Source organism: Artemia franciscana, chromosome 1 (assembly GCF_032884065.1).
Source record: "Artemia franciscana chromosome 1, ASM3288406v1, whole genome shotgun sequence".
In the NCBI taxonomy this organism is placed as follows: Eukaryota; Metazoa; Arthropoda; class Branchiopoda; order Anostraca; family Artemiidae; genus Artemia; species Artemia franciscana.
This window is the reverse complement of record NC_088863.1, coordinates 29,993,187-30,009,245: the sequence shown is the minus strand read 5'-3', so window position 1 is coordinate 30,009,245 and position 16,059 is coordinate 29,993,187. Positions and strand designations below refer to the sequence as shown.

Below are 16,059 nucleotides of genomic sequence, written 5' to 3'. Positions count from 1 at the left end.
CCAAGGGTAAGCGAAAAAGCAATACGAATTCTAGTTTCTCCTGTCATCCTTTATAGGCGTGAAGCTGCGTTCTCGTTCTTGGTCCGTTTATTGGGGAGGGGGTTAATTTTTCAATGAAAATTCCGGAATAGGAATTTTAGAAAACATAAGGGGAATAAAAATCTGAAGGGCGAAGAATCCTCTCTGTCCCTCAAATTGAAAGAATCATATAAAAGAAACAACTTTGGTTTGTATATAAATGTTTTTTTTTCTTAAGGGGGGCAACGAAAAATTTCGAAGCCTAATGCTGGATCACAGTGAAAACTTTATGTGAAACGCCAATCTCTTACTATAATAATTGTGTAGGCAAGTCTACCACTTGGGTATATAAATAACGAGTCTCCAATAAATCATTTCAAATTCCTTTCCTTTTATTTTAACCGCGTAGCCAAGTTTTTTTTAAGTCATATCACGCTTTCAAATCATGAACAATGATTTTTTCTCTTTTTTTTAGTTTACTTTGTGAATGCTGCGTAGTTGGAAACTAAGATAACGGCTTAATCAATACAGTGTAAACGTGATTACAATTGACGCTTCTAAACCAATACTTTCTCGCAAGTGGCTATGGATCTCAGCAAGCAATAATAAAAGGATAACACCAGCGGGAATTCCCCTCTTTAAAAACTAGCATGAACTTAGTTTAATAAAATAAAATGATAGACAAAGAAAATATAAATACTGCAATGGTTCATTTTTCAAAAATTGATAAGCGTATACGAATAAAAAAAAAATCGGTTCAAAGTTAAAACCCTTAGAAAACTTTACTATTTAAACACGTCTTTATTTCCTGGTGGCATTCGCTTTTCGAAAATTTTCTCCTCAGTTGATAGAGAATCAGGGAATGAAGCTAACATATTTTATTTACTATTTGAAGCAGACAAATCAGTTTGAAGCCTTTGAAAATTCAAAAAAATTCCTATAAGGCGTTTTGATTTTTTGTTTCTTCTTCTGAAAATAAGAAGTGTGACATAGGATGAAAAATGAGTGATTATTGAATGGCCAGATTAAAATGCTTGAGATCAGCAAAATTTTTCTTCCAATTCTCGTCATCACCAAAAGATAACTCGAAAATTTTAGTATTAGTTTTTAATTTTCAATCGATTGTTATGCTCATTAAAAAAAGCCCTTCAGTTATGTCAATAATAACACAAGTAAGTTATTTATAATGCTTTTTATATTTAATTTTTACTTATTATTTTGTTTAAATAATTTAGATGAAGGTACTGTACGACGGTTCTAGGCGGTTACCCCCCCCCCCGCAAAAAATACGTCCCCGCTGAGAGGAAATTATTCCCAAAAATGTTGTCCCCACCAAAAATTCCCCCAAAATTGATATCGACTCTCTTAGGATTCCTGAACATATTTATGGTCTAAGCTGTTATTATGATAATAAAGAGTAACATTAAACCCCAAATTGAGAAGAATTTATTCCGTAAAGAGAAGGACTGCCTTTTCCTCATCTATACCTCCACCTCACCGTCGCAAAAAAGGGTGCTCATTAAATCAAAAACTGAGTTATAGTCCTTTGTTTATAAGTCTATAGTGATTGGAGACCAAACAGCCATGGGGGAGGAGGGTATTTTCTGAGGGAGGGAAGGGAATAAGCGCCGGCCACCCTGTACGACAAAGTTCAGCAAAAATCACACTTTCTAATGAAGTTTCATTACAACTGAATATCCCTATCTCCAGCACAAAATGGACAAAGTTAGATGGTTTTTCTAAGATTTACGGAAAAGTAGGTACTGACTTTTAGTTTTCTGTTGTTTATTCGGATCACTTATCTAAGAACTACAAGTTCTAGCAAAACTACCCAATAACTAATAAATAGTTCGCCCACAAAAACAAAAATTACAATGAAAGAGATGGTGATTCTATAAGGTATCATATGATCTTAATAAACACTTGCAAAGCAATAGTAGAGCCAATTTCTGGGATTGTTTCTATTCCTGTCCTACGAAATAAATCTCCAAGATGAATATCTCCAAAACATTCAGGCATCAAGTTTCACAGTAGGTTTATGTAAAACACAGGTACGTATACTATTCTTAGTTTACAGCGTCAACCAATCTGTTCTTTAAGCGAAGATGAACGTAGACAAAGTCAGAGGAAATACCGAATAATCGACAGTAGAGACCACGAAGGCTTTTTGGTTGACTGAGCTGAATTACGATCACCTTTATTTTTTTCCCCTCTTCGCTTCAAATACTCATAAAAATTAAAAACTTCAAAATTATTTTTAAGTTTCAGACCCTATGCATCCAATTTTAGTCTCAAAATATTTCAATTTTTCAAAGTAACAATAAAAAATTGCACAGTTTAATCTCTGATAAATTCTGTAATCCATTTCGGACCTTCATACTTCATACTACAATGCTTTTAGGACTCTAGTCCTAAATAAGGACTAGAACTCTCAATTTTTGATCGAATAAGAATCCTTCGAAGTTTATACGACCGTGAGCTGGGGGTGGGCATGAGGAAGGGGCAGTCCCCCTTCTTTACAGAAATTTTCTGCTCATTTTGGGGTTTAATGTTACTATTTAGGGGAGACTGGGGTAATGGCGGCCAGTGGATAATGCCGGTCACCATGATTTCTCGTAAAGTCGATAACGCAGATTCATACCGATTGTATCTGCCATCTCAAGAAAGCTTATGGAAGTACTAGTGGAGCGCTCGCCATCTTGCCAGTTTTAGTTTGTCTGTTGCGCAAGAAAGACTGTTTTTACGTTTCACCTTATAAGACAGACAATAGTTTAATCCACTATCATCTCTTTCTGTTTGCATTTCACGAAACGAGACTTACCTCGCAATAACAAGGTAAGCCATATTGTTGTATCTTGTAGCATTTTATTAAGGTTTCAGCACTTATATTTTCATTTTTAGCCGGTAAAATAATGACCACGCGGTTGGGGTAATGGTGGTCACCACACTTGGGGTAACAGCAGTCACGACCGGCATTGCCCCATTAGTGCCAATATTTTTCATATATTTTTTTTCGATATTTCAGAGACCGAGAAAATAAATATAGAAAACATATAAAGATAAATGGACTGCAGAGGACTTAAGGAAAGCAAAAGCAGCCATTAGTAGAGGATTATCGATTCGCAAAGCTGTAGATCAGTTCAAAATACCATTCAGCCCGTTGCAAGAACGAATGAAGAGTGGGATTGATTCTGATCCAAGCTTAGGCAGGGAGTGTGTCTTCCCTCCACACGAAGCAGCTCTAGCAGACCACGTAAAAACTTTGTCGAAGGTTTTCTACGGCATCACTGCACTAAAATTATGGAAAATTGCATTTCAATATGCAGAAAAAACCAGTTGGGTCATAGATTCGATCAAGAAACAAAAATGGCTGGCCTGGATTGGATGTAGGGGTTCATGGACAGAAACAAAATTAGTGTGCGCAAACCCGAAGCCACAGGCATCGGAAGAGCCATGGGGTTTGATAAAGAGGAAGTACTGTGCAGGACCCTGGTCTAATACTGGCAGAACGGGGCCAAAAGCGTGTGGGTCTTATTACAATTTGGGAAAGGAGCAAAGAAATTACAGTTGTGTGTGCAATGAGTTCGGGAGGGCTTTATGCTTCACCAATGTTCATTTTTCCTTGATCTTGTATGTCCCCGCTCTTAGAAAAAAACGGACCACCTGGATGAGTTTACTCATGCTCTAAGACAGGCTGGATCAATGAAGAACTGTTCGTTATTTGGTTAAAACACTTTGCTCAGTTTATTCATGCTAGTAATAACAACAAAATGCTTTTTATTCTGGGCAACCATTCCAGTCATTGCTCAGCTGAAGCTTATGATATTTGTAGAGAGAAAGGGATTGTTATCGTGTCGCTGCCACCCCATACATCACATAGGCTTCAGCCTCTGAATGTAGTATTTTACTCACCCTTGAAGGCTCATGAAAACTAGGAACATAGTAAAATTTACCCCTTACGATGTAGCAGAGCTATTCAATAAGACCTATTCACCAGTTGCTACGATTGCAAAAGCAACAAGTGGGTTCAAAAACACTGGGATCCATCCTCTTAATCAAGGAGTTTTCAAAGATGAGCATCTTTTGGTAGAGGACATCCTCCAGAAGAATCAAAAGTTAACGCCTGATTGTGTGGAAGATTACTTGAAATCTAATGCAAATGAAGTCATCACAAAAGTAGACCAATACGAAGTCATGACTGAACAAAACTTAGAATCCTCGGCCTAACTTGAAAAAGTTTATATTCAGCCTAACACAGAAATTGATGTGTCTATACAAGAGATTTCTCCTCTACCTGGATGCAGTAGTTGGGCTGATGAACCAAGAAAAGGAGCGAGACAAAAGCAACATTCTCAGATCTTGACTTCAACAGCGATGAAAATCCTGCTTTAAGAAAAAAAAAGAGAGCGAATCGATTGATGAGGAAAACGTTTGTGAAGACGAATAAAAAAGTGAGCTTTGTTTGAGAAAAAGGGTAAAGAAATTTATTTCTATTGCGAAGACACATAGAAGGATGGAGAGGAATAGTATCGGTCCACCTCTTGTGCATTATGGGCACATCAAGAATGTTCTGGATGGGACACTCCTGACGCGTGTTTATGTGACATGTGCTCCAGAAAGTGAAATTGACTTAAAGTTCTTAAAGCTCATGAGTTAAATATATTGGCGCTTAAATTTTGTAAGCCATTTTTTGTATGGTTGATGTTTTTTCAAGTGTTTGGCTTCTAATTATGTCCATGCTTTCAATTACATTTTTGTAATTTCCTAAATACGGAATTATGTAACACTAAAATATAACGATTTAAGTTTAACATGTTTTTGTCTTTGAAATTTCTCATATTTCTTAATTTACAGCCATTTAGTAGAACATGACCTTAGCGACTGCCATTACCCTATGATAGGGGGTAATACCGGTCAGAGCTGCTTTTGCAAAATCATTCAAAATACCAATAGGTAAGCTTGTCTAAGGCTCAATTTAAGTATACAATAGGTAAAATATACTATGTCAGCGATTTAACATTATTTCGTTTGAATTTTATGTTTATGCTATTTTTTATTCTCATTTTACCTTAGCTGAACGCCATTACCCCAGTCTCCCCTACTATCATAATAATAGCGTAGACCAAATATATTCCCAGAAATAAAGAGGGATTAAATATCAATTTCACATTTTTGGGGCATTTTTTGTACCCCTCCCCCCAATAAAAGTAACATCACCCAACAAACGTCCTAAATACGGTCCTGGGGATTATACATCAATTTCTACCTCCACCCTTCCCTAGTCTCTCCCTTAGAGCTAATTTTGTATTTATCTGAAGGCCCAATTAGAGGTGGGGTGTTTTGATACTAAAAAATACCTTTGAGGTATCTCCCTCCCTCCCTAACTACAAAACAATCAGAAAAGCCCGTTGTAGAAGCTTAAAGGCCTTATATGCAAACGTTTTGAATTGAGTATTTTTTGTCAAATAATATTCATGGATAAAAACAACAGGAAGTAAAAGAACAGGGAATTTGCCTAAGACAATGAAATTTGCTTAAACCTTAAAAAAATTCGGCTTTATATCCAATAGCTGTTCACATCAAAATAGGCCAACGTATATAAATTAAATAAAACTTACAACAAAGCTATAAATACAGAATTAGTCCTAAGGAAGAGACAATGGGAGGGTGGAGGTATAAATTGATACACAATCGCCATGGCCGTATCCAGGACTTTTATTTGGGGATTTATTTTTCTCAGGGGGGGGGGGGGGCTAAAAGACTTGAAAAGCGCATTAAAAATGTGAAATTTATATTTCATCCGTCTTGATTTCTGGAAATATTTCTGGTTTACAGTGCTATTATGAAAGTACAAAAGGAACATTAAACTCCACAATGAGCGAAAATCATTCCACATAGGAGAAGGACTGCCCCTTCCGCATCCCCACTTCCGCCTCATGGTTGCAGAAACTTCGAAGGGTGCTAATTAAACCGGAAATTGAGAATGACAGTCCTTTCTTTACAAGTCAAAAGTGATTGGAGTCCAACAAGCCATGGGGGAGGGGGTAAACGCCGGCTCTTTCTTGCAGTATTTCAGCCCTAGGTCCCCGCTACCTCTTCTTAAAATAGCCACTAGCCAATAGTAGCTTGTTGTAATTATAGTTGCCACCAGTAATAGCCCTAGCCTGTAAACAGCCATTCCATTTTCTTTGAAGATTTTATTTTCAAAGTAATGTTAGCTGTGTGTGTGTTTTTTTTTTTGGGGGGGGGGGGGTGGCGGGGGTAGGAGTTGTAGTCCCACTTCCATGAATTGTCGTTGAAAATCAATGCATATATTTATTTTCGGTGTGTGTGTTACAGTTGGTCACTCTGGGAGAGCCATTTTATGAACTGATGTAGAAGAATGAAAAAAATCCAGGACAAACCAGAACGGCTTCTTCTCATAAGAATGAAATCTTCAATTTCAGACTTATTTTTTATTTTAAACAAGGTCTTTGATGCTGCTAAAAAAAGAGCCTACCAAAACAAGATTTTTCATTATAAAAATTTGATATATAAAATAATAAATTATTATGAAAAATGAGATTTTTCATTATAAAATAATAAACTGCCTTCTTCATTTTCCAATTTTTTCTCCTACAAATAGTGACTTTACCAGTTATGAGTGTACAGTAACAGCTCTGAGTATTTTTTTTCTTTTTAAAACTAAATATTTGCTCGCCATTTACCTACACAAATAACGCGATGTGACTGTGCTCTGCTAAAAAAAAAAAAAAAAAAAAAAAAAAAAAAAAAAAAAAAAAAAAAAAAAAAAAAAAAAAAGACAAACCCTTAAATCTAAATTGAATTATGAATTGATTACAGAAAATGGCCACTATGTATCACACCTGTAGCCACAATCTTTCCCAACTTCTTAATCCCCATAAAACTTCTATCACTTAATACACTATCCATCTACTCCTTTAACCATTTAAATTCTTTACAAAACCTGAAAAAATGAATTAAATCATCCTCCCTATATCCACACATTGGACAAAAGAATATTCTTTTGGATTTTGATTTATAAGGACCAGGCAACTAAAAGTAATATGATCAGTCTTCCTGTTTTGGAGCCCCTGAAATCCAAGATTTTCTTTTTCAATTTTTTGCTATTCAATTAAAAATATGATAAATAAATTACCAGTAAACCAATTAACTTCAGAATTGATAAGTAAGGATGTATTTCTCCGGCATCGGCTATATCCACACTAAGAACATATTAGGACGATTATATGTTTGAAAAAAAAAAATCGAAATCGAAGAAAAATGAGCCGAGAAAACAAGGTTAGGAGAGGAAAAAAACCTACGGACATACCTTTTCGTAGTACACTTTTTTAATACAATCGGCGACGGATTTATACTTCCCTTTATCAAGCTGTAGTCTGGTTTTAACAAACCATATCGGGTTGGTAAGTGTCGACGACATAAATCCTGTCAAACGAAATATTTCATTAGCAACAATTACAATGTTTAACAGCATTGAGGCATTGGAGGGAGCAAAAAAAAACAAACAAGCAAAGGACAGGGACAACCAGGCACGTAAGAAGGGAGGAAGAGCTTCTACACCTCCTGAAATACCTTTTTTCTTTTGTGATTTTTTAAAATAATTTGCTGTCGCATGTTGTTTAGAATTCTACTCTCCATTAAGTAGTCCTGCGTCCGTGCCTGTTGAGAACCCAGTAAAATGGGACCTCATATCTCCTGTTTTGTTTTATCTTCCTATATAGACACCGAATTCGGGTCGTTCGGTGAATTACTCCCCCCCCCACACACTAAATTATGATTATGAGCAAACACACAAAAATTACTCTCCGGAGACTATACATATTGTCATAACAGACAGAGACTATGGAAAGAAGCATCAATTTGTTATTTGGCGTATAGTTCAAAATGAACCGGTTCAGAAAAAGCATGCTAAAAGAGCATGGACAATTACGAAATCACATTTTCTTTGACCATTCCGAAGAAAAAAACATGCGCAGAGCAAAAGAAAAAACTTTCAATATAAAAATAAATAATGCAAAAAAATATAAAATATTTTATTCCAAAAAAATATTCCAAATTTTTATTCCAAAAAATATAATCCAAATAAAAATAGACGAAAATATGGCATCGAGAGTAACATCAGTTTAGCAAAGATATAGGTCATTTCTAAGCTTTAGAAAGGGTAGTTTTCAACAAACAAAAGGATGGCAAGATTTTGAGCCGCAGCACTAGCTTTAGCTCCCCTTTGTCTGCGAAATGATGCGAAAAAAAACAACGCATGATGGAGGCGCAAAAGTAAAAAATTCATGAAAGAACTGAAAACAACGATTCCCTTGTCGAATTAAGGTGTTTTGCCAGGAATAGTATGAAGAAAACCAGAACTATCGATAGGAGGGGTCTTTGTGGACCTAAGATAGAATAAGTACATTCTTCACTCAGAAATTTACATTACAAGTTGAATTATGTTGTAGATACTTAACTGACGGTATTTCTTTTTGCCAACAAATACATAACTCATAATTAAAAAAAAAAAAACTTGCAGGCAAACGTTTGAAAAAAATCACGCTTCAACACACCGAGAAGTATCCCACTTGCAAAATGTATGTGACGCTGCCTGGGAGAACGTGGTGTAGCTTAGCAGAACGTTGTCTTGGAAGGCCACGGTAAAAAGTAGTACTGTGTGACAGTGATTATAGGAAACATCAATCAGACCCCTTTTTTCAACCAAAAACAACAAAAATCATTCATTAATATAATCAAAAATCAAATAGTTCGTTGTAAAGAACTGTAAATAAGGAGCGAGGCGGCTAAATAGTAACCGAAACTAAAAACCGGAATTTTGACACCAACAGATATATCAAAAGAATTAGCTTATTATGCTGATTCCTAACATGTAAGATTCGTTAAGTTTAGTATTACCCATTAAAGGCTACGAGCCTGAAAAAGATGCCTAATTTTCGAAAAAAGGGGAAAATACCCCCCTTAAAAGTATAAAATATCAATGAAAATCATACAATCAGATTCAGTGTATCAGAGAACTCTACTGTAGAGGTTTCAAGCTCCTATCTGCAAAATGTGGAATTTTGTATTTTTTTTTCCAGAAAAAAGATCATAGATAAGTGTTTATTTGGGGTTTGGGTGTTTTGCCTCCCCTCCCCAGCTGATTGGTTTTCAATTACTGTTGACTAAAAAAGGGGCTAGAACTCTCAGTTTCTGATCGAATGAGCATCCTCCGAAGTTTCTAGGCGGAGGTGGGGATGAGGAGGATGCAGTCCTTCCCCTATACGAAATAAAGCATGCCAATTTTGGGGTTTAATGTTACTCTTTACTTTGATAATAACAACGGAGACCAGAAATACTCCCAGAAATCAAGAGGGAGTAATATCAATCTCGCATTTTTGATATGTTTTTTGGCCTCCCCCCAACACATAAATAACACCCAAACAATAGTCCTGAATATGGATTATACATTAATTTCCCCCTCCACCATCCCCTTGTCTCTTTCTTAGAGCTAATTTTCTATATATCTGAAGGCTCAATGAGAGTTGGCATGTTTTGGCACTAAAATACACCCTTCGAGGTATCTCCCTCCCTCCCTAACTAGCCAAAGAATTTTTAAGGTCTAAACAAATTTCACAGTCTTAGGTAAATTCCTTTTTGTTTTACAATTCAAAACATTTGTATAAGAGCTTTAAACCTCTCCAATGGAGTTTTATGATTGTTTTGTAGTTAGGGAGGAAGGGAGATACCTCAAAGGGTGCAATAATTCAAACAGTAAGCTCTAGGAAAACGAGGTTCTATCTCCCTCTCTAGGACTATAATGAGAAAATGGTTGAAATGGCAGGGATATAATCTGCGGACGAAGTGTGACAGATTGCCGAAGATCTTCCTTTTCAGCCAACCATCTAGGGCCAAACGAAAGTCAGGTCGTTCCCAAAGTGAGTCGCAAGGAGGATTTAATGGAAATTGTTCAAAGAAGGATGTAAAGAGGGAGGCTTTGAATAGACTGGGATGGAAAACAAGTGTGCATAGCTGTGATGACCTCAGGCGGCTTGGTGCTGCAATGAATTGTTAGTAGCAGTATTAGAGTGGTAACAGATGATGTTGTTGTAGAGAATGAATGTAGAAATCGAGCTTTCTCTATGGAAGACTCAGTTTGTGACTATACAAAACTCAAAAAGCGTCCACTTTTGTCTTATTGTGTTGAAAGATCGTCAGATTTGTGAAACCATGACGTTAGATCTTCAAACACTATTTAGACCTATAGTCCTTAGATCATGAACACAAAGGGTTTTCATATCCATTTAGTTAGTCTTGGCGACTTCAATACACTACTATCCTCCCCCCCCCCTCTAAAAAAAAACGATAATTTAGTCTTCTCTCTTGTACATTTGTGTATATGATACTGGCAAACACTTAAATATAAGACAGGCAAATATAAGGCAGGCAAAAAATTTCATGTCTAATGCCCAAACACAATTGGATTACATGGGTTAACGGGGGTTGTATTGAATACAGGCTGAGTTAGCAGGGGTTGAGTTGAATGGCGGTTGAGTTAAATGGGCTGAGTCGAACGAGGTCGAGTTACAAGCACACAAAAATGACAGTTGAGTCTTTGAAGTTGAACTTAGCTGGTATTCAAGGTTTATCGTCGCAAGCAGTTAGGGCTGTTTTACACTACCTACTTCCGAATTTAGCTTTATAATTAATTGTCCCTTGAAAGAACGATGATTCCCGGTACAGTTTAAAATTACTAAAGTTGTACCTCACCACAAGGGTAGATGCAAAGATGATAATGAGAACTGGAGCCTGATTTCATTACTGCCTTTATTTTCTAATATTCTGGAACAAATAGTGCATAAAAGACTTAATTCTTTCCTACGAGAACATGGTTCCACGAGCCAAATGTAATTTGGCTTTCGTTAGAGTCGCTCAACCACGCAAGCTCTGTAAAATTTCGCTCTGTAAAATGGGCAAAGATTATAGGTCTATGTCACTACTTATTGACATCAGAAATGCAACTTACACAGTTGACTTTGAGGCTTTGCTTCACAGAATAGGAAGTATGGGGGTTCGATAACTCTGCTGAATGTTGTCTGAGAACTATTTCTATGGCTGGAAATAGGGTTACAGGATCATGGCTGGAAGTTGGGTTACAATATTTTACCTTATCGGCTTTTCCCGTGAAGTACAGAGTACAGCAATGTTCTGTATTTGGCCCATTATTGCATATAACCTACGTTGACATGATGAGTCAATGTCTACAAGATATGTGTAAAATCATATGCAGACGATACGTCCAAATCAGTTTTTGGAAGTTCGGCTAAGACTGATGAAAAAAGCAAGACCAGGCACCGGAAAGTCTGAAAATATTTACAGGTGTAAGTTTTTTTTGCGTTAATGCAAGAAAAGATCTTCATAATGACATACAGTAGAGTTGCCGAGCCTGTTTATGCTACTACTGGAAATGTGGTATTACACGATATTCAACACCTATTTAACAAGTTAAAATCCTTACTACCTTGGTTTCTACATTAATTCCAATCTTCATTAGAAGTATCGCAGCGACACCATTTCTGCCATGATTACTCGAGTCGTAAAAATCCTTTGGTGAATGAAGCAGATATTGCCACAAAGGACCCTGTATACCCGCTATTACTCTATTATAAACCCATATATATCATACGGTTGTTTAATTTGGAGCAGTAATTTCTAATGTAATAACAATCGTGTACAAATCGAACAGTTTGAGGTACCGAACTGTAAATAAGGAGCCCTCCGGGCTTATAGTAATTGAATCTCTCAAAAGCAAATTTTTAATAGGAACTAATACATCAAGGAATTGGATTTTAAGGTGATTCTTAATATATAAAACTGATGAAGTTTAAAGGTACCCATCAAAAGTTAAGATCTGGAGAAAATTTTTTATTTTCGAAAAAGGGGGAAAACATCGAAAGAAGGTGTCTTCACGATCTTGATGATAATTATACTATCAAATTTGGAACATCAGAGAGCGCTATTATACAAGTTTCAAGGCCTTTTCTACAAAAATGTGCAAATTAGAATTTATTTCCAAGAAAGATCCAAAGGGGGAACCCGCTCTCAGAAATCACACACATCAAGTGGTGCGTGCCCAGCGTGGCAGAAGTGTGCCAAGCTTGAAATAAGTGTGTGGTACATATTAGTTCGTAGACATACACCGGAGGGCATAAATTGAGCACCCAATCGTGAAGATCATGGATGCATGTTTATTTGATTTTGCTTTTTTCCCCAGGAGTGATGGTATCGAATTAATGGTCCTAGAAGATCGGGAGTTGGTTCGTTCGAACTGAAATTATAAGTTCAAATATTCTTTTTAAGTGGCCAAAAGACTGAGCCATACAAAAGTGGCATTTTTTGCCATTTGCGGCACCTAACTAAAATTTCCCCAAAAGAGGACCAAATTGAAAAAAAGAAGTTTTCTCAAATGAAAATAAAGAGTGGCATTAAAACGAACAGAATTAATTCCATATATGGGGAGGCCCTCTTGAACCCCTGGCTCTTTAACACTAAACTTTGACTTTGCGTCACAATTCTGTAAAAAAACAGCTGCTCAAACACATGGGTCGTTGATGCAGAAAAGAAGCATTTTTAGACCACTATAAAGCTTAAGCATAAAGAGCGGGGTTAGCCCACCCCACCCCCCTATTTGCGGAATAGTGGTTTCTTATTTAATTTTTACAAAATAAACTGGTGACAGCAATTGGTTAGTACATTGCGGATATAAACGGTATATGTATATGTTACAAGTCTTTAAGTTAGCACCTCTGATATTTCGGTATATTTACCTCTAAAAAGTGACCTCCACGAGTATCACCCAAGGAGTTGCAGGAACTAGTTATAGAGCATCGGATTAGAAAAGGGTCTGGTTTCTCGATAAAACACTTACGTCCTAGCATACGGAAGGCATCAAAAATGAGTTCTAAGTGAATCTAAAAATGACTGATTAAAGTTAATTTAAAAGTAGGCTAAAATAGCTTTAAATGAAGAACTTTTTGCAGACTCGAATACTGTGAGAAAGGTTTAAACATATTTATATAAATTTTTTTCTAATTCTGATTTTTTTTTTCCGTTTCTCTCTTGTTATTCGTATATTTATTCAGCTTGTCGGTTAATCGTGGATACTTTTTTTTGTTTCGATTGTTTATTTGATATAAAGCTTACAATGTTAGTTGCTGTTCGCAAGCAAGGCTGCGGAAGTTTTCCTCAAGCGCAGTGGTTTATATTAAGAAATAGTTTTGCGTTGTGAATTAGTGTGATAAATAAACTAAGCTAAGTAATTAAACTACTAATATCTCTAACTGATCCTCATCCAATAGAAGTATGACATGTCTATATACACAAGATTAAGGGAGAGGGGTCTTGGGAGCCATATGCAGGGTCTCAGCTATGCAAATTACCAAACCTTGTATGATATAGTGTAGGTTGACAAGGTGAGGCAGACTCCTTTAGTCGTATAACGATTAACTGAATTGAAGGATTCCCGAATTTACCAATATATATTATAATTTATTTAATAAGTATTTTACCATTTGTTAAAATTAGTCAGTAATTAAATTAATCTTCCATGAAATATCCCAAGATGATGCTGACAGGAAATAGCAATAAAATATCAATATCTGGGGCAGAAACGGTCAGTCCGCAAGACCATATTTACGGCACTTAGTTATGCAAATTATCAAACTTCATATGATTCTTGTTCCAAGGGAGTCTTCTACCAAATCTATGAAACCCTTTTTTGTGGGTTATAGACTTTCTTCAGAGATAGCCTTCCTCATTTTCCATGCTGTAGCTCTGAGAAATTAAATATAGCAAGAGCTAAGAGCTCATATGGTACTTGTGACGAGGTCGGAAGAGCCAAGAGCCAAAAGCTCATGGCACGAGCTCTAGCAAAATTCTAAGAATCAATAGATTGATTTAAAAGGAAAATCAGAGGCTTAATGCTTAATGAGACACAATATCCTTCTAAATATCAAATTTCATTAAGATCAGATCACCCGTTCGTAAATTAAAAATACCTCATTTTTGCTAATTTTTCTGCATTAACCATCTCTCCCCCCCCTCCCCAGATGGTCGAATTAGGGAAGCGACTATTTCTAACTTATTCTGGCCCGGTCCCTGATACGCCTGCCAACTTTCATCGTCCTAGCTTATCTAGAAGTGCCCGAACTAGCACAACCGGGACCGACAGACAGACAGACCGAGGGACAGAAATTGTGATCGTTATGTGGCACTTGGTAAAATACCAAGTGCCATAATAAACGAACTCTTACTGGACTTTTGAAACTAAAACCTGGCTGGGCTTTGTGAACAAGATGGACCAAGATAAAAATCGATCATCACGATTTGGCTATGCATTATTTTTAGTGACGTTGTCTATGAATACGGCTACTCCAGAGAAAAAAACACATGGCTCAAGATATTCAACAGAATAATAAAGGCTGAGTGGCTTAGCCCTAATCGGTGTCATCGGCATATCCGAATATGTCCTAAAGAAGTCATAGACATTTTTGCAGGGAAGATAATTTATTGATTAGAGTTGGTTTCGTTGACACTTACTTAACTGATTGACAAAACCTCTCTCTATGAACCTATTACCTATTTCGATACCTGGATTGCTTATAAGTAACTTGAAAATAATCTTTCAAGATTATTTAACTTGAATAGAATCTTTTCTATTCAGATCAGATCTGGGGACACAGGGAGGTGGAAACAGAGATCTTGAAAAATGCTTAAAATGGAGAGATCAGGATGAAACTTGATGGGAAGAATAAGCACAAGTTCTAGATACGTGATTGACATAGCCAAACCGGATCCACTCTCGTTGGGGGAGTTGGGGGGATTTCTAGTGCTTTGGCGAGTTCGAGAATAAGCACAAGTTATAGATACATGATTGACATAAGCGGACCGGATCCGAACTCTATGCCCCCCGGCTCAGGGGGCATAATACACCCCCCCCCCAAAAAAAAAACAGAAATGCGATCCATGGCACCCCAGCCCGGTCATCCCCTCCTTTAAACAGCCCTGTATGTAAGAAGTTCCATAGAAGGGCAAGGAGACGTAAACACTTCGAGATTTTCTGGGAGCTCTCAGTGGATACCCGCCCTTAATTAAATAATGCCGAAAAAAGAAGCTCAAGAATGTAAGACGGAAAAAATAACTTCGTTTGTTAGCGTTATATATCACAAGGTTTTACAAACCTCAAGTTGCTAAAATGATGGATATGAAGTCAAGGCAAAATGAAGATTCACAACTTCTATCCTAGCATTACTTTTCTTATACAAAAAAGGCCGCATGCGAAACAGTGCATAGAAGTTTGATTACGCTTTTTGAATAATTTGAATTACGCTTTTTTTGAACAGCTTAATTACAGTGATATCTTTTCAAGAATCGCAAAAATTTACTCGATTCTCAATAAGATTCCCATCATTTAAAAACTGCAATCATGACGATTCCGACTCGTCATTCCATACTAGTATAGACCAGATTCTTATGCAACCAAGATATTACTGCACGTTAACTGTGTCTTCAATGAAATAACCGATTGCAGTAAAAAAGATAAATGAATAAACAAAACAGATTCTCACCTCCACAAGCCGCTGACAGGAGGTGGACCTGGTGTGAATCTGGCGAAAGAAATTCGTTGAAGAGCTTCTTTGAGGAGGAATACGTCCAAAAATAAATCGCTCTCGAGGGGGCAACACCCAGCAGTGTTGGACCAAGGCCCTTGAAGAGCGCATGTGGCCCCTCTTGGCTGATAATATGCCTAAAAAAGACAAGCACTTGTTTATTGAGCACTAAGCTTAAGAGAAAACATCGTTCATTTGCCTAGTACGCAATAAGAAAACTAACTAGCCATGGTCAGTCGCGATCTTCAACGCACTAACCGTGTTGTCTTCATTCTATCCATTATGATAACTACTACTGTTTCAACAAGCTACGTCTGCAGCAGGGATGGGGTCTTAGGGCCCGTACCCCTTTCCTAAAATTGTTTGGAAA

The 16,059-nt window shown here is 36.9% G+C and overlaps 2 protein-coding genes across 2 annotated transcripts in view; both read right to left on the bottom strand.

Annotated features, from left to right (window-relative positions):
• LOC136028331 (glyceraldehyde-3-phosphate dehydrogenase-like) overlaps nucleotides 1-16,059 on the bottom strand; it is a 360,255-nt gene that overhangs the window by 123,271 nt on the left and 220,925 nt on the right. The gene's annotated exons all lie outside the window — the stretch shown is intronic.
• Nucleotides 1-16,059, bottom strand: part of LOC136028325 (mitochondrial carrier protein Rim2-like) — a 34,735-nt gene that overhangs the window by 13,061 nt on the left and 5,615 nt on the right. Inside the window, exons 3-4 of the mRNA XM_065706100.1 lie at nucleotides 15,648-15,826; nucleotides 7,352-7,467 (exon numbers count right to left, since the gene is read on the bottom strand). Of these exons, the coding sequence (XP_065562172.1) occupies nucleotides 7,352-7,467; nucleotides 15,648-15,826 (295 nt within the window). The remainder of the gene's footprint in view (nucleotides 1-7,351; nucleotides 7,468-15,647; nucleotides 15,827-16,059) is intronic.